This window comes from Procambarus clarkii, chromosome 16 (assembly GCF_040958095.1).
Source record: "Procambarus clarkii isolate CNS0578487 chromosome 16, FALCON_Pclarkii_2.0, whole genome shotgun sequence".
NCBI classification, from domain to species: domain Eukaryota; kingdom Metazoa; phylum Arthropoda; class Malacostraca; order Decapoda; family Cambaridae; genus Procambarus; species Procambarus clarkii.
Genome location: NC_091165.1, coordinates 13101082 through 13125070, shown reverse-complemented (window position 1 = coordinate 13125070; position 23989 = coordinate 13101082). Strand labels below are relative to the sequence as shown.

Genomic DNA, 23989 nt, shown 5'->3' with positions numbered 1-23989 from the left:
CTGGTTGGTTAGGCCAGGGGTGCAGCTCTCTGCCGTTGTTGGCGCGCTCGGCTTCTATGTCTGGGAATGCGCTTTGGGTTGCCCCGGTTTCCATTCTTACATGTTCCTTGGTTCGGGTTCCTTGGTTGTTTGCTGGGTCCTTCGGTGCCATTGGTTGTCTTGCTTTCTTTTTGAGGTACGCGTACTCCTCCTGGGTGCGTCCCTCTTTTCCTTATCTTTGGTGAAGTAGCTCCGGGGAGCCGAAGGGGCTCCCTCCCCCAGAATACGAGCATTGAATGTATTGAAACTCCATTTTCTGGGTGAGACCCGGAGCTCCACGGCAACCCCTCCCTCCCTCCCTCTGGTCGGCAGTTTTTCATGTGTTTTGATATCCAGCCTCGGAACTGCAGGGTGGATCGCTGACAAGAGGGTCTGGGGCTCTCTCCTTTGTCCTCCCTGGGAGGGGGGGGGGGTTGTGCAGACTAGCGGCACGGCGACATGGTGACGTCATGCTTGTTATGCTCATTTTCATTTAAGGAGTTCTGTTTACTCGTGTGACTTTCAGTAGTATGTAGTTTCAACCAGAATAGAGGTTTGTTTTGGGATGCTCACCTTTCTGGGTGCCTGACCCGGTTGATGGCAGACATAGAATGCTCCATAACCACATGTGCATTTCTTTAGGCCATTGCTTCTCGTGCCTCTCTGAGGGGACCAGGTTCTGGCTCGTGGTCCCCAGTAGGCCTAGAACTCCATTCACATTGACTGATGCCAAAGTCTAATATATCCATATCAGCCTGGATAGCTCCGTGGAGCCTCCTGGTTTCACCCAGAAAATAGCATTTCATTACATTCAATGCAGGTTTTTTCCTTCTTTTATAATGTCATCTGCATTCTCATTTTATGTTGAACCTCTTTCTGGCTTTCCTCAAAGGAACATGTTTCAAACAGACTTTATATGCTTCCGAAGTCAGTTTTTCTATTCCTTCTGTAGTATTTTTTTTTTACTTAGAACAGTTTCCCATGGAATGTTTGTAAGTTCCCTGTTTATTTTCTCCCAGTCTATCCTATTATTAAAATTAAATTTACTGAACAACCCCTCTCGTTTGATCATTGTTTTAGGTCTCTTACGAGTATTGATGGTAGTTTGCACTTCAATGAGCTTGTGATCTGAGTATGTGGTATCTGAGATCATAATGTTCCCGATTATGTCTTCATTGTACGTGAAGACCAGATCTAGAATATTCTCGTTCCTAGTTGGCTCTGATATCTGCTGGGTGAGTGAGAATTTGTCACAGAATCTAAGCAATTCTCTAATCTGTGGTTGGTTATGTCCTTATAGATTTTCTGGTATAATGTTATTGTTTGCTATTCTGTATCTTAGATTAGGCACATTGAAGTCACCTCGGAAGATACTATCAGGTATCGGGTTCGCCAAATTATCAAGACTATTCTCTATTTTGCTCATCTGCTCTGTGAATTCCTCAGCCGTTGCATCTGGCAGTTTATATATTAGAATAATAACTAAGTATCTTCTCTATTTTTTTTCTTTTTATATTCCCAGTACCACTACCACCTCATTTGTAGAGTTAAGAACACTCCAGTCTCATGACAAATAAAAAAAAAATGGGAACAATGGGCCATGAATCTGTGACGTCACAGGGTAGAAGGCACTAGAGTTGTGCTCGACAATGTTAGTGGGCAAACTAGGCCCTTGTCCCACCCAACCACTTCCCCACCACCCCGTTCCGTGAAGCCTGAAGGACGCTTGCCCGATGAGATACCCAAACTATTTTATGCGAACCTCGTGCTTCCCAAACCTGAGTATCCAAACCAACCCTAATGGGGTAATTGAAAGTTTTAGATACATGGCGTTCACAAAGCACGTGGCTGTCTGTACTTAAATAATTGCATACATGGTATCATGTTCTGTAATATAATGTATTGTAATTACATATCTGAAGTGCTTGCTTTATTTTTTTTTTTTACTGATTATAATTTTCAAATGTATTCCACATGTCATCAGACGAGCAGTAGTGGAGTTGATGGTGAATCAGGCAGTATTCGAGTTGCAGAGTCTCCTGGTGGGAGCACAGTTTCTGGTGGCACGATTACATTACCTCCAATGCAGGGAATTCACATGGGAGTGCCACATGCTGGCCGCCCAAATCAGACAGCAGGCTCTATGCATCAACAAGCTTCACAGCAGTGTTTGCAGAGACAGCATTCTTCAGGTTTGTTATATTTATTTTTCATTAGGTGACACATTTGTGTCTTAAGTATGCACAAATTGTGGTGTTTAGAAAACCTATTTTTCAAGTCTGCTTTACTGAATGAAAGTACAGTACTGCAGGAAAAGAAATTTTAAGATTTTCCAAATAACATTTGTCTTTCCATAATATAATTTGTTCCTAATAGTATCAAAGACTAGGAGTAAAATAAGTAAGTACTTAATTATATAAAATTAATTATAACAATTCCATCTCACAACATACTTGCAACTGCTTCCACTAAGACCAAATTATTACTACTATGTGTGCATTGTTCATGGATCTATCAAATTGTCTCACATCATAACTATCCATCTCATTTTTTTTTGTTATGTCCTCCATTTCTCAAATCTACAATTTCCTCTATTTTAATTAATGTTCTTAATTAATTTAGTGTGAGATATTATCATTGCACTCTCATCTTGCCTTAATGCCACCCATCTTTCCATAGTATTGTCATAACTTATTCCTTCTCTCAGGAACTAAAAAGCTTCATACTTAGTCTTAAAATATGGTCACAGGGTACCACAGCATATTCTCAGTTATTTTGAGGACATTTTATTATATATAATCTAACAACCCCAGTGGAGATTAGGAGCAGAGGAAATAGGATCACAAAATATAAGATACCAATGGGTATTAACAAGGTGGACAAGGATAGCTACATTAAATTGAGAGAAAATTGGACAAGATCATCCCTGACAGCTAGAAATGTAAATTGGTAAAAGAAACAAAAAGAAGTACACTGTATGGATTATCAACAAATGGACTACTTTGTAAGATATTTTGAAAGCTGCCTTTGTCAACAACTTTAAGAGCAAATACAATCAAAGGATTTAAAAATGGCCGAAGTACAAAAAACTTAGTGACCAGGAATAATGAGCACTGATAGGTTAGCACACCACCAAAACCTTATCATCCAGTTTCTGTCCACAGCTTCAGTTGCAAACATTACACTGAACTTGGTCAAGAAGCAGTATGTACAAATAGCCTAAAGACTTAGATCTAACCCCCCCATATTCACCGATAAATAAGTATTGCACCACCACTGCACAACATTACAGCATACCTCAACACATCACCACCAACCCATCATGAAAGGCTGGAGAACAAGATGGAGAAACACGCTGGGGTAACTGGGAAAACACAGAAGTAGGTTACAGAGTACCTGATGGGCCTGATGAAACAAAGTGTCACAGTCAGAGGAAAGATTTTGAGTTGGAAGGATTAACACTTTCGCTCACCCCGCACGCCACCCCTCAATAGTGCGATATGGGACCCAGGGTGTCACGGGAGCGCGCGTAAACTCTGAAAAGTGTATACTCTCTTCAACTTTGTCACCTTAATTCTCGTCCTACGAGATTAAATTTGGTATCATTGTGTTCGCAATAGAATTCTCTACAGCACTAAATGCATATAAACTCCAAAAGCCCGGCTAATTACCCGCAGCAAACAGAGAAAGTGCGAACGAGTTACCCAGGAGCGCGCAAACGCGATAAAATGTTTTCACTATTTTCACTCTGGTCACCTCAATTTTTGTCCTAGGTCTTTCATTTTGGTCTCAATGGGTTCGCAATAGAATTCTCTAGAGGAACATTAGCATATAAAATATAAAACCTGGTCACGCTCCAACCGCCGACGAGTTGAAGATGGGCCACGCGTTAGCCGGGAGTGAGTGCTCAGACGCCTTCCAGCTACACTCCCAATTCCCTCCCTTTTCAAGCCTTTCTTTCGCAATTTTCTTCCTGGAAGGGCCTTGTTCATGATCACTATCCATTGTGGAGTAAGGGTAGATAGTTTCTAAAGCCGCAGTAAGAAATATAGCCACGGAAAATAGCCTAAATGTTCACACGTTTGAGATGCGAGGAGAGGTGACATTGGTCACAACAGTGGAGCGAAAACAATGGGCCCACGGCATGTGCCAAGCGACCTGAGGGCCACGAGGCTCAACATAGAAAATGGGAAGACATCGGCGCACATTTTAAAACCAGTCCCAAAAAAATCGGATAAAAACCTGATTATTGGCGATTATTTAAAGTGGATGACGCAATGCTGCGTCATCCCCGGTATTACTGACAGTAAACGGATGACGCAATGCTGCGTCATGCCCGGGCGAAAGTGTTAACAAGTGGAGTCTCCCAAGGCCTCACTTGTTAGAAAGAAACTTTGAGAAGGGGATTGCAGATAAGTGCAATAATTTATCCTTTAATTACATGTAAAAGATAACATTCAGAAATAGAAAAGGGTAATAGATTTATGGAGAATAAAAAGAAAATGTGTCAAACACTAAATGAACAGTTCCAAAGTGCATTTGTGTAAAATGAAGTCTTAGAGAAACACACAGTATGAATTTTAGAGAATACCATACAGTACATAGAGGTGACTCAAGGTGAAGTGAAAAAATGCTTCAGGTGCTGGGTAGAAAGAAGGAAGTGGACTCAGATGGGGTTTCTCCTTGGGTTATGAGAGAATGCATATCTGAGCTCAGCACTCCACTTCCATAGATATTTCAGTCATCTTCATGTAGAGGAGTCCTGTTAGATACACTGCAGAATATGTTCTCCCTTCTGACCACCTTGGTTCCAATTACAATTGAGTACTATATGTAACATTTAATAATTACTTAGATAAATAATTAGGCATAGTTGCCTTTAAACCATTTGTTTAGAAAACTTTGAGCTTTTAGAAAACTGTGAGTTTCTTTGCCTTTTCCTTATGGAAAGGACAAAGTTGACCACTCATATTACAACTTTAGCCAAAAACTGGGAGAACTGAGAAAAGAAGTATAATGTGATCAGGGCTTTGCAGTGAAGGAGTTTGTGGTGTATGCTTGAGATTCATCTTGAGGGTTATTTATTATTTATTTATTTATTAATTTTGATCAGTTACAAATTTATTTAATTATTTCAGGAATATCAGGAGCTGATGTGGAAGGGTCCATGGTTCGTCTAAGCCTCTCCCCGTCCCAACCCTTAGGTGGGGCACGACCCAAGGATGGACCACCTTCCAGGTTTATTGAGGGTGAGGAAGGCGAGAGCCCCAGTTGGGAGGATGATTACAAAGCATGGGAAGAGAAATGTGCTGTGGGCAAGCAACGAAAAAAGCGGGCCCCGGCGTGTACCTTAGAAACTACCTCATCTGGTGTAGAAGGTGATGAATTTGCTCATTCATGTATTTTACATATACAGTATCCTTATGTGTTACTTATGGCTTGGCAAAATTTACATTATCTTGTCTTAAGATATAGGCTTTTCTGTGGGGAACCCTGGAGCTATAGGACTGATATACGCTATATTAGTCTGGGGCTTCAGTCAATGGAGTTCTGCCTACCGGGGACCACGAGCCAGAACCTGGCCCCCCTCAGATAGACGCAGGGAGCAATGGCCTAGGGAAACCCCCTTGTATTTGGGGGTATGTCCTGTCTGCCATCGACCGGGGTTAGGCACCCAGAAAGGTAGGCATCTCAAAACAAGCCCCACATGGTAGGAAATTGCAAAATACCCAAGACCAAACAGAGAAACAGAACTTCCAAAAGAAAACAAGGAAAACGCTAACCACCGCCGCGCCACTTGTCTCTGCAGCTCCTCCCAACCCCCTATGAGTGGGAGGGGGAGCCTTGGACCCCCACGCCGTCTGCCCAGCTCTTCAGTTCGTAGGCTTGAAGTACTCCATTTGTCAACTCTGGCCTTGGTTTTCTGCATGATTTTGAGTCCTTGTGGTGTTTCCTGCTGTTTATGGCACGTTGGCCAGGAGTAACGTAGTGTACTGGGTCTATATGCACTTAGGGCTGCCTTCCGTAAACATCCTGTAAGTACTACTCTTGGGTTCTAGGGTTGCCTTCCCTAGGACTTTCGGACCTTCACTTCCGTGGGGGTTCCTGCTGCTCTGCATTTATCCCACTGTTGGGGCCACCTGCAGTTTTGTGGTCTTTGTTTTGCCCTGAGTAGGAATTGTTGTGCTGGTTGGGGTGCAAGGTGCTGTGCAGTACGCATACATAGCGACGGCTGTTGAGGGGTTTTCTATTTCTCTTTCCCGACTGCAATGCGTATGTCACCAATGTACATGTGGCAGACACTTCACGAAGCTATCGGAATCCAGCAGAGAAAATACGATAGCAACCGTACAGGGCCTGGAAGCAAGATCGAGTTAAGAGTCCTTGAGGGTCTCTTCTCAGACTAGCCTCACCTGGTCCTGGTCCATGTTGATCATTGGAATCTCCTCAATGCTTGAAACACTTTGAGAGACTCCATGGGTCCTCATCACATTTATAGTTTAGTGAATAATAGGCAACTTGGTGTTGAAGACACCAGGAGCTGAAGGCTTGAGTAATAGTTGGCAGTATTTAGAAGTGGTTCAACGGAAACACCGCATAAAGCTTAACAGTAGTTTATTTACTAACTTACCGCTAATACAAAGGGGCTTGATTTACTTTAGATTGGCGTCAGAAAAGCTATGATTGCATTAGTGAGACTCTTTACGTCTGGCTAATCGATTCGGATCCACTTGTGGAGAAACACTTAACTTAACACAATTGACCGCCAATCATTAACACAGCAAACCTAACTACCGGTGTGCAAAGGGATCACAAGAGTTCCAACTGGATACTCGGGTAATGATGATGCACAATAAATCACAATGGCACTGTCAATGGGACAGGCAATAAACATGCACAATAATTATGTCACACAATAACTAAATGTGTGGTGTATGTGAAGCTCACATTCACAGACAAGTGTAATGTCGTGATACCACACAGATAAACACGCATTCACCGTCGGATGTCTCCACCTATACCTGTGTCAGGTATGAGAAGGTGAGAACTGTGGTTGACCAATCAGATCAACACAGAGATACAATAATAAAGAAACAAGATCTTGTACTTACAGGGAACTGAGGAGCTGGGCAGGTGGTGGGGGAGGGGGTCCAGGTAGTTGCATGGACAAGCGTTTGATGTTTGCTTGTTTTCCTTGTTTTCTTGTTGGGAGTTCTGTTTCTCTGTTCGGTCTTGGGTTTTTTGCAGTTTCCTATCATGTGAGGTTTGTTTTAAGATGCCTACCTTTCTGGGTGCCTAATCCCAGTCGATGACAGACAGGGAATACCCCCAATATCTGGGGTATTACAAAGGAATATTACAAATATATGGGGGGAATACAAGGGGGGTTTCCTTAGGCCATTGCTCCCTGTGCCTCTCTGAGGGGCCAGGTTCTGGCTCGTGGTCCCCGGTAGGCAGAACTCCATTGACTGAAGCCCCAGACTAATATAGCATATATCAGTCCTATAGCTCCAGGGAGCCTCCGGGGCTCACCTAGAAAATGGCGTTTAATTACATTCAACACTTGTTTTTTTTTTTTTTTAGAATGTCCGACCCTTGTACCTGTATATTTATTTGAATTTAAAAAAAAGGTATATTGGTATTAGAGTAAAATTTGAGGACTATAGATGTGGGATGGCAGAGGCCAAAAGTACAAGGTTGTGTATTCAGAGAAGTACTTAGCAATGGTTTGGATCATGCGAGAATGTGGTGGATGATAATATTGCTTGTAGAGTATGAAAGGGTAAGGAAGGATGACAAATCTAGAACAAATCTAGAAATTAGTGAAGTGATCCACATGTTGAAAGGAGTCAGTAATGTATTGACAGAATGAGCACTCTCGCTAACACTCTTCTCCATCCTGTAAGAAATCTCAAATGTGTCTGTTCTGTTTGGTTGTATCAGTCATGTAATATAATGTTGTCATAATGATGTTAGGTTGCTGTACTTCCCTAGATCTCAGTGTCTATTAACTTGACAGATAATTCACCAACTCCTGTTCGGTGTGTAGCGTGGATCAAGTCAACTGGACCCGGCTCAGACTCGGGCTCCTCTGGCAATTCCTCTGATAGTATAGGTTCATTTTCTAGTGGTGACAAAATCTGCAGCCTAGAAGTGAGTATTCATTTTATTTTCCGTTTTGTAACTTTGTGAATAAGTTAAAGCAATGTAATTTTTTTTTTTATCTCCATGCCCATTTGGTTTTACTTAGCCAAATTATCAGGTATTCTCATGAACAAATCCACAAGGGCCGTGATGAGGGTTTATGACCACAAGGGTCACGGTCCTTGTGGATTTGCTCATTTGATGCATTATGCTATTGTGATTTCTGTGTGTAATCAGGTATTCTCAGTTTTGGCATTGCAGTATTTGCATTTCTTCAGACAGGTTTCTATTCAGTGTCTAAAGAATGCCTATTCATAGTAAATTGAAACTTAAAATATTGTACTTCAGTTTGAGAAAAGAAGTATGGCTGCTTTTGAATTGAGTGATGTAGCTCCATGGATATTTTCCTAGAAAAAGCCCCCAATGACTTCTAGAAGCTATCTCTTTGAAATTTCTCTTTGCAAATGGATCATATCAGACGTGGGAATTCAGTTTGGCTTACCAGGGATCAAACTCAAATTCTCACAAGTCGAGCCTGGCCTCGGGCCGGGCTTGGGGAGTAGAACTCCCAGAACCCCATCAACCAGGTATCAACCCAAAACCTGGTCTCCTCACAAAGGTGCAGAGAGTGAGTGACAATTTGCCATTACATTGAAAAAGCAACCAGAACGTTAGTTAAACTTTACAGAAAACTGGAGGATTTTCAGAGTCTGAATCCTTGATATCACCAAACAACTCTGCAAATGATTCAAACAGAATGAGAGAAGTATTCAAAATTAGTGCAAAACTCATAGTACCAAATACCATGACCTGGCTCCTGCACACACCCACCCACCGTACCCAGTTCTTCCACTGATATCCTATGGACAGTAGTGTTCCGGGTCTTTCAGACGTGACAAGCCCCCTTTGCTTTAAGTTAATTGCTGGCCATCTTTGGACTTGTTCTTGCAGGGGGCATTTGTTTTGTATTCTGTTCTATATTTTAGGCTTGTTGTGTGGGCCAGTGACAAGGATTCGAACCTGTGTCCGAGAGGCATCCCAGACGCTGCCTTAATCAACTGAGCTCCGACATTGTCAAAAAGAGTTGAAACCGAAGTTCTACTGAACTTACTGGATCCTGCAGCCTCTCCAAGGCACAAACCAGGGTTTTACACAACTCCACCCCCCCCCCCCCCCATGCACTCGAACTCAAAAGAAGTTTTGACCATGTCGTAGCTCAGTCGATTAAGGCAGCGTCTGGGATGCTCTCGGACGCAGATTCTAATCCTCGTCACGGCCCTAGTGGATTTGTTCATTTGATGCATCACGCAAGTTTTATTTCTGTGTGTAATGAAGTAAGGGCAAAGAGGGAGAACGGCCTATTGACATAGCTCGAGTGCATGTGGGGAGTTGTGTAAAACCCTGGCTTGTGCCTCGGAGAGGCTGCAGGATCCAGTAAGTTCAGTAGAACTTCGGTTTCAACTCCTTTTGACCATGTCGTAGCTCAGTCGATTAACCCTTAACATGCTCGGGGTCTAATATCTTGCCATCCGCACAGGCGCATGTCATTTTGAATCTGATGCTAATCTGTTAAGTTCTGTTCACTGATCACGGGAAAAATAAAAAAAAAATTCTATTGTACTTACTTTTGTTGCAATAGAGCCGAGAAGCTCTGTGATGACGTCACAATCTGCATGTTCGCTCATGCAGTACACGCCCGGGAGGTGTTGCGCGCAGTCCTCAAACAGCCAGAGTTGCCACAAATATATTTTCGCGCTATTTATTTACAATGTCTAAGCGCATTTTATCTAATTTTTTTTCACTAATTGTGTTTCAAATACTGTTTGAACATATTTTGTATCAATAATTGTTGCATATTTGAGTATACACAGGCGCACACAAATGTTTTCAATTACGGCAATATAATATGTCATTACAGTCTATTATATTGTATGTTCTGCTTATATTTGTATATATTTACACACACGCACACGCTATCTGCTTATATGTTTACATATTTACACACTCGCACACGCTATACACACTTTGAAGCACACTTAGAAGATTTCTAGACTGTGGTAGTCATTGAAGCAGTCGACAGCACATAATGGGATACCACACGTTTCACACCATGTTTGCACAAGCTTCCGTTTCTTGTCTCTACGTGTCGTTGTTTTACACACCAAGCAATCACGTTGGGCTATTGGACGCTTCACACCAGGTGGCAAATACTTAAGTTTGTGTGCTAGGAAGCCTTCAGTGTGAGCGAGGCGTGGAGTACCAGCATGCTGCAACAGTGGGTTTATGATGGGCCGCTGAATACCTGGGACATCTTTTGCAAACTTTCCTAATAACTGTATTGCAGCATCAAATACAAAGTCACGGAAAGTGGGCTTACGTCCAGTTCTCACAAGGTACATGTTGAAACAGTTCAGCATGCTCATGTCCACAAGATGGAAGAACACTTTTTTCGTCCACCTACATGTCTTCCGCACACACTCTGCAGTGCCAATCATCATGTCTGATTTATCAATCAACCGCATGTTGATATTATAGTCTAAAACACAGTCTGGCTTATATAGTGGTGCGTTTGTTTTATGGCTCACTTTCCCACTGTTCACCATTGTTCCATCATGAATTGTTGTTGTCAACAAGTTCACCTCTCTTTTGTCTTTCCACCGAACTGACAGAATGTTATCACTTTTCCTTCTCTGACACTCGCCAACTGCAATGTCGTTGTCAAACACAGGCATTTCCCTTCGTTGTGGCTTTACTGTACCAACCAATCCGGTTCTATTTTCTAGCAAGAACCGAGCTAGCAAGGGACTTGTATAGTAATTATCTGTGTATAAAATGTGTCCCTTGTTCATCCACGGAGCCATGATGGTCTTCACTACACTCCCCGAGAATCCATGTTCGTCGTTACCGGGAATGTCTACATCACTAGCCGAGTACAGAATCATGTGTAACACGTATCCTGTCTCACAATCACAAAGAACAAAAAATTTCAGGCCAAATCGGTTTCGTTTTGAGGGAATGTACTGTTCGAATGGAACACGTCCCTTGAAAAGTATGAGAGATTCATCAACCACCAGCTTCTGTGCTGGTACGTAAAAATCTCTCAATTTTCCAATAACATCGTTCATGTAGTGCCTCACTCGCCACAGTCTATCATCAAGTGTTTGGTCCTGAACACTTCCAAAATGTAGACACCTGAGGAGTATCTGAAACCTGTCTTGTGACATATATTTCCCGAATAAAGGTGTTGGTATTGTCTTGTCCTTGCTCCAATAGTCATTTATTGCATGTTTGTGACAGTGCTTCATCAACAAACAGAGTGCCAAAAACACATACATTTCCGCCACTGTGGTATTTTTCCAACGCTGCAGTCGTGAAAATTCTGTGATTTCCCTCTCAATCAGGTAAGCAGCATGCAGGTTCGTTTGGTGTACAATGTATTCCATGAGTGGTTCATCATAGAATGCTGTAAAATATTCCATCTCAGCCATGTCCTCACCTTGATTAGGGAAAAGGTTTGTAATCCCTACATCTTTATCGTCAAAGTGAGGAATATTAGGAATAAAATCGTCACCATCACTCCACTCAAGTATACCAGGCGTCCTGCGAGATGCAGAGGAAGGACGGCGAGGAAGCGATGCATACCGGCGACCAGGAGCTGAATACCGTCTGCGAGAAGCACGGCGGCTACGTGCACGTGAGGTGGATGCACGTGAACACGAGGGTCTTGGTCCCTCATGTGGTGCCATGCGGTGGCGCTTGGCCGGGCGAGATGCTGCTGACGCGACAATTTCTCGCCCAGTTACACCACTGGTACCAGCCACAGGCTCAATAAAACTTTGATCTGAGTCACTAAACCCAGAAAAGGAGTCACCTCCCTCTGACTCGTCACCCTCAAACAGAAAATATCCACAGGAACTGTGAGGTCGTGGTAGAATTGGGGTAGAAACTGGGCGAGGAGGCATCGGTGAGCGTATAGGCCTCGCCATGGCATGGCGGTCATTCTCACTTTCACTGCTGCTGCTACTATCACCCGACAACTGTGTATAATCCTCATCGTTGTCTGAATCGTCAAACACACTTTCTTCACCTTCAGAGAATAATTCGTGGGCTATTTGCTCTGGGGTGAGGGACTGAGTGGTGCGTGCCCGTGAGGCGTTTGACCGTGCGCTCGCCATGGTGACTCTCGCTAAACTGAGGCCTCCCATGCCTTCGGATCGTGAGCGGGATTTTTTTTCAAAATGGCCGCTGTTTACTAGAGCCCCTGGGCAGCGTATGGGACCCCCAGCTACACCGCGTGCCATTCAAATCGTGCGCGGTACCCATACACTTCATATGAAGTGAAGTGCAGTTGACTGGTAAAACGATTTACACTTCATATGAAGTGATGCGCACTTTAAGGGTTAAGGCAGCGTCTGGGATGCTCTTAGACGCAGGTTGAATCCTTGTCACGGCCCTTGTGGATTTGTTCACTTGTTGTGTGGGCATGACTTTGTTGTGCTCTAGAGTGCATGCACTCTGGCTTCCTTTTGTTGTGCTCCGGAGTACATGCACTGTGGCTTCCTTTTGTTGTGCTCCGGAGTGCATGTACTCTGGCTTCCTTCCTAGGGTGCCCGCTAGTACTACCACTGCACTGACAAAGATATATTCCCCAGCTCTGCATCTGGTCATTGCAGGTTGGTTGGCCTGTTACATATGGGAGTCTGTACTATGGGGGATATAGTATAACATAGGTGTAGGGGCAGTAGTTAGCATTAAGAGTTATCACATATGGGAGATCCAAAAGGCCCGGCCCCCAAGTGGAATATCCACCGAATAATAATTGGCTACCCAATGTCAGTCTAGTGGTTGATCATAGATCTCCTACACCGGAAGAATGGATATTACTTTACTAACTTACTTATTTATTAACCCCTTAACAACCCCCCATATACATTTACACCAATAACAATAATAATTACTTTACCACACTATCTTACGTTAAAAGCCTTGGTCCACTTAGACAGGATACAAGGTTTACACTGTGAACAAGCTAGGGTAAAGTACTACTGGTTAAGAACTGAAGCTTGATGCAACTTAGGGTAGTGAGACCACGTGGTACCCTAATACAACACAACACAACACTTAGGGGTACCAAAAACACTGGCAAATACTACCCCCAGGTCTCACCAAACTTTACTACCAGAGTAGGCACACTTACAACACAGGATATACTTAACTTAAGTTAAGGGAAATAAGTAAGAAGAGAGGTAGAAGGGGAGAGGCGTCGAGCCACCAGTCCAGTTGTTTACACCTCGAACGCCAGCAGAGAAGAAAGCCTCCAGCAACCAGCTCAGGGCTCCCGCCTTGTGTGGTGCCGGGAGGAGCCTAATTGATCGTGCAGCTAAACACATTAAAAATCTTCCCCTATGCAATATATTGTTACTTTACTCGTTCTCAGGGTAGTTAATCTTATAACAATGTTATACTTAATCCACAACAAGCTCAAGAGTCTGAATGCTTGTGAGCAACAAGAATAGTCTTACGTCTGGCAGGGAAGATACAAACAAATGCACCTCGTGATGCGTTTCCTATACTATAAGGCAGTTTATTTAGCTCAATTTTGACATCTGGTTTCCACTGAGGAACCCAGGGTCGTAACAGGCCTCAGACATGGTCAAGTTGGTCTCATCCCTTCAGTGGGTGTCCTGGTTGTTTCTGGCCCTGAAGAGGGACTCAGTGGACCTACAGTATCTTTTGAACCAGATCTTTTGGTTTTGAAGGCCTTCATGCAATGTCCAACCTTCTGCATGACCACCTAGTCTCAAGTGTACCTGGTTTTACAGGCTGGAGCATGAATAGTGTCCCTGAACTTCAAGGATGTATATTGGTATGCCCTGGTCATCCCAAGTTCAGGGACTGGTTAGGTTTTCTGGGGCATCAGGCTTACTGCTTCAAGGTTTTGAGTCTGGCTGTGTGTGTGTTTGTGTGTTTACCAGGTTGGTGCAGGTGATTGTTGCCTGGCTGCACCTTCTAGGGGTTCATGTCTTGGTTTACCTTGGCAACTGGTTGATTTAGGCTTCCAGTCAGTCTGTATGTCAAGAAGCCAGGCATATGGTTCGTTCCTAGCATGCCAGGTTTGGGTTCCCAGTGAACTGCAAGAAGTCCCCATCGGTTCCATCCCAGGTTCAGATTTGTCTGGATTTCATCTGGGACTCGGTCGGCTTCTCTTTCTTTGTCTTCGATGGCTTTGCACTGTCTGAAGCTTTGTCGCTGGTTGGTGTTTGATCTGCTCTGGGTGACTTGCTAGTTAGTTGAGTGGTTGTGCAGGACCCTCAGCTTTGCCTGCATTGCCTTTACTGTGGGCAGAATTTGGCTCTGGGCATTGTTCTGTTTTCTCTGGTTCCATCCATTTCATCACTCCCAGGACTGGTGGGTCCAGACCTCACTGGGTTTTTTTAGGTTCCTGTCTCACTGTCGGTTGTTCATTAGCTCCATGGATGGACAGAAAAGCCAGCTGCAGGCTGGGCCAAAGTCTCCAGGTGGTGGTAATTGGTACTAACAAGTTTCAAACTAGTTTCAGTGAATCCCTTGTTCTGTGTGAATTGTTTACAAGAGTTGGTTGGCAGTTTTGAGACTTTATTTTCTGTGAACTCTACTGTTACCTGTGAGGTTTTGCTGATTTTCTGGTGGCTGTGACAAATTGTCACTTCCTGCATGTCTCTGAAGGAGGGCAGCTTCTGGCTCTGGTCCTCGATAAGCTAGACACGAATTCCGATGTAACTTTCTGTACGGAGCAAGTTCTGCTCTGTACTGAAGGGGATTCCCTTGGGCTCCTCCAGAGAGGCATTTCATTGCATTCAGTGCTGAGTTTTTTACTTTAGAAACAGTGAATGTGGTACAGTATTACTAAATTTGTCCTCAACAACCTCAATCTACAGCTATGCTAAATTTTCTACTGATACATGTTAAGATACCTCTTCTTTCTCCTACAGAATTTAGTGTCCATTTATGCAGGGAGATATTTTAAATAGTCACAAATACTGTACTGTATTAAAATATCACATGCCAAATAAGTGAAATTCTTTCACATTGTTGGTATGTTACCATTGTTGTAGTACTAGGCTACCCACAAACAAAAATTGTTTACATTTATAGTACAGCATAATTATAGTAAAACAAAACAGAACTGTATCTTTTAATAATATTTTCTTTAAAAAGTGCTAGAATAGTCAAAGTATTGAAAAAGTATTATTGGTTTGAAATTCCTGTGCTGAGTGGGTATTGATTTTTTCTGATTATTTTTGGAAGTCCAGAATACAGTTATCTGTATTCTAGATAACTGTTCTGTTTGGAGAGTTCGATTATTTGGAGAGTGCACTTTTTATTCTTGCATTGTTTCATCTTTCAAGCTCTATGGACTTCTTTATGTAATGTTCTGCCTTTGTAGATGGGATGTGGAGGGTGTATACTATTTGTCAAGTTGGTGTTTTATGGAGATACTAGAGGAGAAAATGGGACATTTGGACATCTGAAATGTACTCTTCCCCCCCCCTGCATTCCCCCCCCCCACCCCCATGAACACTTTAATTTACTTTCTAAGGGTTGGGCTGGGTTTTTTTTCCAGGATTGTAAATCCTTGTGCAAATTGAGAGCTACTTTACTATACTGTATTTAGGAAGATTTTGTTTAATGTACAGTATTTTTAGTACTGTACTGGTGGTAGTTTAGATTTTCCAATAAATATAAAAACCTATATTATTCATTCATATTTACTTGAGTGTAAATCTCTGCTTATTTATTTATGTTTTCTTGTGTTTGTCATATTCAGTTGCCTGAAGTCAGCTTTTTATGTATATATTTTTTATAGGTAAACAAACCAGTTGAATCTCCACCACTTGGATTTTCATTGGTTCGGCCGGTTCAACAACCAACTCCTGAAAGCACTGCAGCACAGCCTAGACCACAGCCAGCATATGGAAAAGGTGTTCGCTTTAAGGGTAAAAGAGCATACCCTACTGTTCCCAATCAGCCATCAGAAGCAAGTGCTTATTTCATGTTTGAATTGGCTAAAACAGTGCTAAACCGAGCTGGGGGTAATAGCAGTACGTCACTGTTTACACAGGTAATTCATATTTAATTAATGCGTGTTATCATCTTTGGAGAATCATAACTTTTATTAGTGTAGAAAATCTTGGTTTTTCAATGTCACCCTTACCCTTGTCACCCCACCCAATGTCACCCTGGAAACGAGTGTCACCCTTGTAAGGGTGACACTCGTTTCTAACTGTCATTGAGTAAGGGGGATTGAATCTGCATAAAAATAAAGATGAAAAAGGAGTATAGGATAAGAAAGCTAGATACTCATCCATTCACTATAAATTGTACTCTAATATAATACGATGAGCGATCACAACCACCACCAACAAATCAAGCGCCACACCCCATTGGTTCATAAGAATGGGAAAATAGGCCTCCATGTGACCCTCAACATTCTTTGTATAAATGGAATGCTTATTTCCCCGGCACAAATTGCTTCCACATTGTTTTGTTCCCTTTCACATCCTATTAACTCCAGCTTCCTCACATTGATTTATCATATACTGTATTTGTTGGTTTAGCCAGCACGTTTTGGAACTTATTATGGCGTTCAGAGGAGAACTGCTCCTTCTGTCTTTTCCAACAAATTTATGTAAGATGTTCATTTTGAATATGTATATAGAATAACATTAATATTAAAAGGTGTTATAGATAAGGGATAAACCATTTTGGTTTAATGTCCCTTAGCATTTCTTTGAAATATTATCAATGTAATACTGTATTTTGCTTTGGTTGGTCTATACAGTAAGAAAATACACATTTTCGGCACTTGCACAGAACTTTTGTATTTGTGTGTAATATTTAGACAATTATTATTTTTTCTGCACAGGCTAGCAGTTCCCAGAACCACAGAGGTCCTCATCGACCACTGCACATGTGTGCATTCCAGATTGGTCTTTATGCTCTTGGCCTACATAATTGTGTCAGCCCCAACTGGCTCTCGAGGACATACTCATCTCATGTCTCATGGATTACAAGTATGACTCTCCTGCATATATATACAGTATCCATTTCATCTATTAGGCTTTTACCTTTTAAAAATACAGATGACCATGTGCTTTCCACTTTCCAGTCACCTCGGAACCAAAACCAGATGAAACGTTTTTGTCCAAAAAAGTGGTTAATCCTGAAAATCTAAAGGGGAGAAAGCAACAGTTTGATGAGGAAAAGTCTGAACAATTATTTTCTGTTGTACTCATCAATATGAGACATTCTGGATGTCAGAGTGTGTGTGTTATTCCCTATTACATTTGACCAATAAGGAATATTTGGTGTGACCAAACCACACCAATCCAAACCAAACATGGATATAGAGTAGATAATGGCACTAATTACATAGTAGTTTTGAAGTGCTTACCACTTGGGTACATACCCCATTTGGGCAGGTTGCCATCAGAGTGCTAAGCATTATATGGAAGTAGTTTAATACTATTTTAAGAACTGTATATACACTAGTGTCCACTGTAACAGAAATAATATTTGTTAAGAGTTTGTTTTAAAGTCCTGTTTGTTAACATTGGTTGAGATTAGGAGTTGCAACTGGCCATATCAGATGCGTAAGTGTAGCTGGAGTTTCAACACTATGATAGGTTGACCAAAAAATATTGCTGTACAGCAGATATTTTTACTGGATTAGAATGTGATTGTGTAAATGGTAACTTTTTAATAATCCTTTTCTTTAAATGGAAAGTTTATTGAAACGGCTTTTCCTTTGTACTAAATACTATAATTAAAAAATTTTGCTCTTTCCCATACTGGTTAATTGAGCTGTTCCTTTACTCTTTCAGGCCAAGCAGTTGAGATTGGTTCATCAGCAGTGTCATTTTTGATTGACACTTGGGAAGGACATTTAACTCCTCAGGAGGCAGCATCTATTGCTGATCGTGCATCTCGTGGCAGAGATGCTCTCACTATAAGAGCAGCAGCAAGACTAGCACTATCTTGCTTACCCCATGCTCATGCACTCAATCCAAATGAAATTCAAAGAGCAATCATACAGGTAAGATATTTTACATTATATCTATATTAAAAAAATTGGCATTGAATGTAATGAAATACTTCATTTTTGAGTTCCCTGTTGCTAGCTGCACTGAGACAGCTCCACATATATAACTCCCTAGGAGTCCTTAATAGCCTACTGGAGACTGGAGGCCACAACCTTGCCCTTGCCCCCCTTTTCCCCTCACAAAGGTACATGGAGCAGGGGATTCATTATCATCCTCACCATAAAAAAAAGGAAGTGAAGCAAACTGACAACTGCAAACTGCACGGTTCACAGAAATTAAACAGTGCAGCAAATCAACAAATTATTTGTCTAGCAGTTAGGTCATACCCCTACTTTCCCTAGTTACATATGGCCACTACCAGGTGGTAGCATCACAGGAGCTTCCCGGTGTCAACAATCATCAGTCTGGAGCCTAAGAAACTTGACTAACACATCTGATTGGGAGGGCAGGGTCCAGGGAGCCACCAAGCCACAGAAAGAAGTGTTTCACTAGACTCAACACTGGGTTTCTTGAAGGGCTGAATGGTGGTTAACTGACCATAGAGATAGGAAAGCAAAATACACCGAGGGAGGATAGCAACGATCAAATCTCCAAAAGTGAGAGAATAGGAGAAACCTTACTAATGGCAATACTAGCTCAAAGGGGACCAGGTAATAAGCTGGTTTGAGTGTCTGGTCCCATTTGAGTAACAAGCCACCAGGATCTTGGAATACCTTCAGAAACCTCCTAGCCATGATATCAGCCCAAGATAAATGTGAAAATACTGCGGTCAAAGCCACAAACTTCTGAGCTCCATGTGCCCGAGGGAAGACTGCAGACCCTGCAGACAACCAAAAAAAATGAGTCTTGGAACAGGAGACTGAGGAGAATGAATCAACAAGCAACTTGACCCCCGAGTGATGCATGCCTGGCTGAACAAACCAAAAAACAAAAACTGGAGGACTACACCCAAAATCAACAATCTCATTCTGCAGACGATGAGTCTACAATAACATTGCTGAAGTATGTTGACCAGAATACACACTAGAAGGTGAAGGGACGACGACATTTCGGTCCATCCTGCACCATTCTCAAGTCTCAATCGACTTTAGAATGGTCCAGGACGGACCGAAACGTCGTCCCTTCACCTTCTAGTGTGTAGTCTGGTCAACAATTTAATTCTGTCAGAAAAGAATTAGAGGCTGCAAATGAACCCGCCATGGCCAAAAGAACAAAAACATTGTCACTAGTTGATTGACTTGTCACACCATCAGGCACATCACTGCCTGACTGTCACTGATTCTGACCACAGAATAGTAGGCATCCAATGTTCTACACTCTCTCACTTGTGTTTGGTGGTTACAGAATCGCCCTAAGGTACCAGAATTGCAACTTGAAATTCACTGCTGATCATCACTGGTCAGGACACAACTTAGATCAACATGCAGTTAAGTGAAAGTTAAGCTGTGAAAAAATAATTTTCTCTGGCCCTACTGCCCAGCTGTAGAACTTCATGCTGTGGTCTAAGATCACTGCGGTCTTTTGACAATCGAGTGTGGGCTCGGTGGACAGATCAGTGACGTTTCGCACTGAAAACGTTTGATGCTTGTGAGGCTCTGAAGGTAAAAACCAAGCAGAACATCCAAGTACTAGGGACACTTGCTGAAAGGAATTTACACCAAATGCAGCCTTTAGGGAAAACTCAAGTATGAAGAGTGTCGGCAGCATGCTATATGTACTAGCATACGAGCTTGTGCAAACTAGTTCACCCCTTAAGCAATAACCCCAGAAGTCTCCCAACCTCAGAGTCTTGCAGAGGAATCAAGGACCCCTTGCACTACTCAAGCCAGGGTACCATCCACAGGTGATCAGCTGCTATAGGATGAATACCCGAATCCATCAGGGAAGCAACCCTGTCAGGACATTGCAACATCAGTGAGTACCTGTGGAAAGGTAGCACTAAGCACATTCAGTTCAAGATGAACTGTTTCTTAAGTCCACACAACAAGTGAGGCTTGTAAACACATGCAAGTGAAGCAAACACTGATTATTAGAACAATACACAAGCAAATGGACCCCCATGGGACAGAGACCAGGGAAAAGCTAACACTTATCTAGAATATATAAAACCTAGAGAGCTAGTGACCCGAGGAGGAAGAGTATGTCAAACATGTCTGACATCAGGCAAAGAATTGAGGAATGTTGACAAGGGGAGCTGGCAGCTCTTATGGTGCTGCCATCTGGTGGTGGTCATCTGCAACTAATGGAGGTATGACCTAACTACTGGATGAATCATTTGCTGGTTGTTTGCTGCATTGTCTGTTTACTTTCTGTTAACCTTGCAAATGTTAAATGTTAAACCTTGCAAATGTAAGGTCTCAGAACCTTAGCAGCCTCAACATCGAACCTTTAGCAGCCTCCGTGGTGTAGTGGTAAGACACTCGCCTGGCGTTCCGCGAGCGCTATGTCATGGGTTCGTATCCATGCCGGGGAGGATTTACTGGGCACAATTCCTTAACTGTAGCCTCTGTTTAACGCAACAGTAAAATGTGTACTTGGATGAAAAAACAATTCTTCGCGGCAGGGGATCGTATTCCAGGGACCGTAGGATTAAGGACTTGCCCGAAACGTTACGCGTACTAGTGGCTGTACAAGAATGTAACAACTCTTGTATATATCTCAAAAAAAAAAAAAAAAAAAATGCCTGTATTGCTTCACTTTCTTTCAAAGGGTTTGTTTCTTCAGTGAGGGTGATCATGAATCCCCTGCTCTGTGTGTGTGGGGAATGTGGGTGGCCAGGTTTTAGTTTGTGGTCTATGATAGGCTGTTAAGGACTCCTAGTGCCGATGTGACTAATACGTGCAGAACTATCTCGGTGCCACTAACAACAGAGAGCCACTGTTTGGCTCCTCCAGAAGAATAAATTGTAAAGCATTCTTGGCTCCAAATTAAGAAATAGTTTGAAAGTGGTTGCTATTTCAGTTAGTAAGGTTACAATGTGGTAGATGTAGTATATACGTTTAAGAATTTAGTATCTGATGTATTCTTATTTGTTAGTACATGTAGCACAGTAATACTTTTAAATATAAAATAATATGCATATAAATATAATTTTTTGTAAAAATAAATCATATGTAGGTGCAAATACCTTTGATTCGGGTATTTTGACATGTTTTCTTACGGTTTAAGCATTATCAAAAGTTTATTGTAACCCACAGTGCAAAGAGCAGAGTGATGCTATGCTGGAAAGTGCCTGCCTTGCAGTAGAGGGTGCAGCAAAGGGTGGCGGTGTATATCCTGAGGTCCTGTTCTCAGTGGCCCGACGATGGTACGAGATTTATGAAACTCGCACTCGTCACCAGGCCCGACATCAAGCCAGAACGGGGGGTTGCCACCATGCAGTGGTAGATCAACCCTTTGTTGATCCTGGAGGAGCTCATGACCTTCCTCTGCCACCACCACCTCCAATTAATCCTCCTACTCCACCCAGTCAGCAACAGCAGCAACAGCAACAGCAACAACAACAGCAGCAGCAGCAGCAGCAGCAGCAACCACCACCACCCCTTCAACAAATGGACCAACAGGCTCAGCAAGGACTTCATCCACCGGTATTCTAAATACATTTGTTATTTATAATAATTAAATTTACATAGTTTTAGAAAGTTTCTCGATTTCATAATTATTCCCAATTTTACGGAATCTTCACAAAATTAACAATTACTGTCACCAACATTAAATAGCTACACTACAAACCAAATCTATATTAGCAACTATTTTATTAAGAGTACTGTATGTTTTTCAAGGAATTGGGACTTTGAAGATACAAATAGATTATTTTATTTCTAGGTTTCTGTTGGAGTGACTGGGAATGGTGGTAATGGCACAATAGTAGGAGTTACTGGGTACCCAGTAGCTGCAACAGCACCCTCTGTTCCCTATGGCATACCTGGCATTCCTTACCCTCTTGGCTACAACTACATCCAGGGGTTAACTACCAGTGTATCCTGCATCAATCCTCAAATGCCTATGCAGGTACTGTATTTATTTTGTTTATTATAGGAGTATATGCAGTTTCTTAACAATTTGTATAGTGAGCTGGGGATTGATTTAACAGCAATACCCAGACATTATCTCAGTAATCCTGAGATGTACATATGGCTTTGGAATTCCATTGCCCTGTTGTTTCTCATCCCATTTAAAACAGTTAACATTTTTATTTTTAGGAAAAATAGTCTTAAAGGAGAACAACTAATTTACAGTAATTTAAGTAATTTTAACCTGGACTAATTTACAGTAATTTAAGTAATTTAAACTTGGTAATATATAAATTAATACAATATAGTTAAATTGAGCTTGATGCTGTATTTCTATAGAAAGGTTGGCACCAATGTACAGTAAATCACAGGTTTGTGTTATTTGAAAAGTCAATTTTATTTGCTAGGTATATATAGGCAAATATATATCCAGCGTACAGGCAGAACAGGATATTTGTTATTGGATTATACAGGTAAGTGCTTTTATACTGTGAAAGTATGCAAGTAAATTTTGACATTAGGAAAGCTGAAGATTAACTAACATGATTAGGTCTGAAGAGATTATAGGGACCCCCATCCCTCTGCTATTTCCCGGTATCGGGCAGCCGGGGGTGCATCCGATCCCACGATCGTCGTTGCCCCTAAATCAACACAACAACAACTAACGTGATTAGTATGGCTAACTTGCACTGATCTTCAGGGCCACTACATTCTTCGTAGTATTTCAGGCTCCCACTCACTATATGTTCTTGCAATTTACAAACTTATTAGGTTTTACTTATGAATCATTGTAAATCTTAAGCATTCTGGACTTCATTATACACTAAATTTGTGGCTGGAAAGTCAAGGTAACATTAATATTTATGTTAAAATATGTTCTTTCCCATAAAGAGTGGAAAAATGGATTTTGGATTTCTCTGGAACCCAAGCCTATGTTTTCCTTATTACAAGGATGATTGTAATTACAGTATTAAAAGATAATTAGCTAACCATTCATAGCTAATTTAAAGAAGGATAAGAATTAATAGAACTTCAGAGAAGTAAGCAATGTGTAGATCAGATATAATCTATAATATTTAAAAAATATATTGTTTTGTATAAAGGGAATAAAACTACATGTAGCTTTATAGATCCAGAACAGAATTAATATGTTGAAGAATATTTCAACGAATAACGCGGACTTCACAAATCTGTGGTGTAGAAGGGGGTTACTAAATGTAATAAATTGATAGTGTTGAATTTGTGGTTGTAAGATCTGTCTTCTGTTAGTCAGCTTCTTGGACTCCACTCTTCGTTCAGGCTTCTACGTTGCTGCGGGTCACGGACCTGCAGGCACTGTTAAGTGGAAGTGATGAAAATGGCTTAGAGGGCTACTGCCTTATCTTGCTTTCCCTTCCTTCATTCAAATGTAACCTTGTAATCTTTTATTGTAAAGAGTCTTGGAGTTTGGAGTTGCTGGAGGGGGGGGGGTCCTTAGCTCTTTTCACCTTCTTTGGCTTCTGGCTCAGAAAGTTTAGTACTCAGAATGGATGTGTTTTCTTATCCAGCTTCCCTGTATGAGTAGGACTTCTCTGCATCCTCGCTGGTGTGTTTCCAGGTCCCATGGCTTGGCAGGAACTATGGCACTGGGACTGCATCTGAACTTGATCCTAAATCTTTTGAGTTTAGATTCTCTTTTGCTTCCTGGCTGTGGTATAAGGTTCCAGCTTTATATTTGATGGCAGACAACCT

At 41.9% G+C, this 23989-nt stretch overlaps 1 protein-coding gene across 1 annotated transcript in view; it reads left to right on the top strand.

Annotated features, from left to right (window-relative positions):
* LOC123760069 (zinc finger SWIM domain-containing dorado) overlaps window positions 1-23989 on the top strand; it is a 123805-nt gene that overhangs the window by 51683 nt on the left and 48133 nt on the right. Inside the window, 8 exon segments of the mRNA XM_045745505.2 lie at window positions 2003-2210; window positions 5157-5396; window positions 8039-8172; window positions 16010-16264; window positions 17069-17216; window positions 18027-18238; window positions 21443-21832; window positions 22071-22256. Of these exon segments, the coding sequence (XP_045601461.1) occupies window positions 2003-2210; window positions 5157-5396; window positions 8039-8172; window positions 16010-16264; window positions 17069-17216; window positions 18027-18238; window positions 21443-21832; window positions 22071-22256 (1773 nt within the window).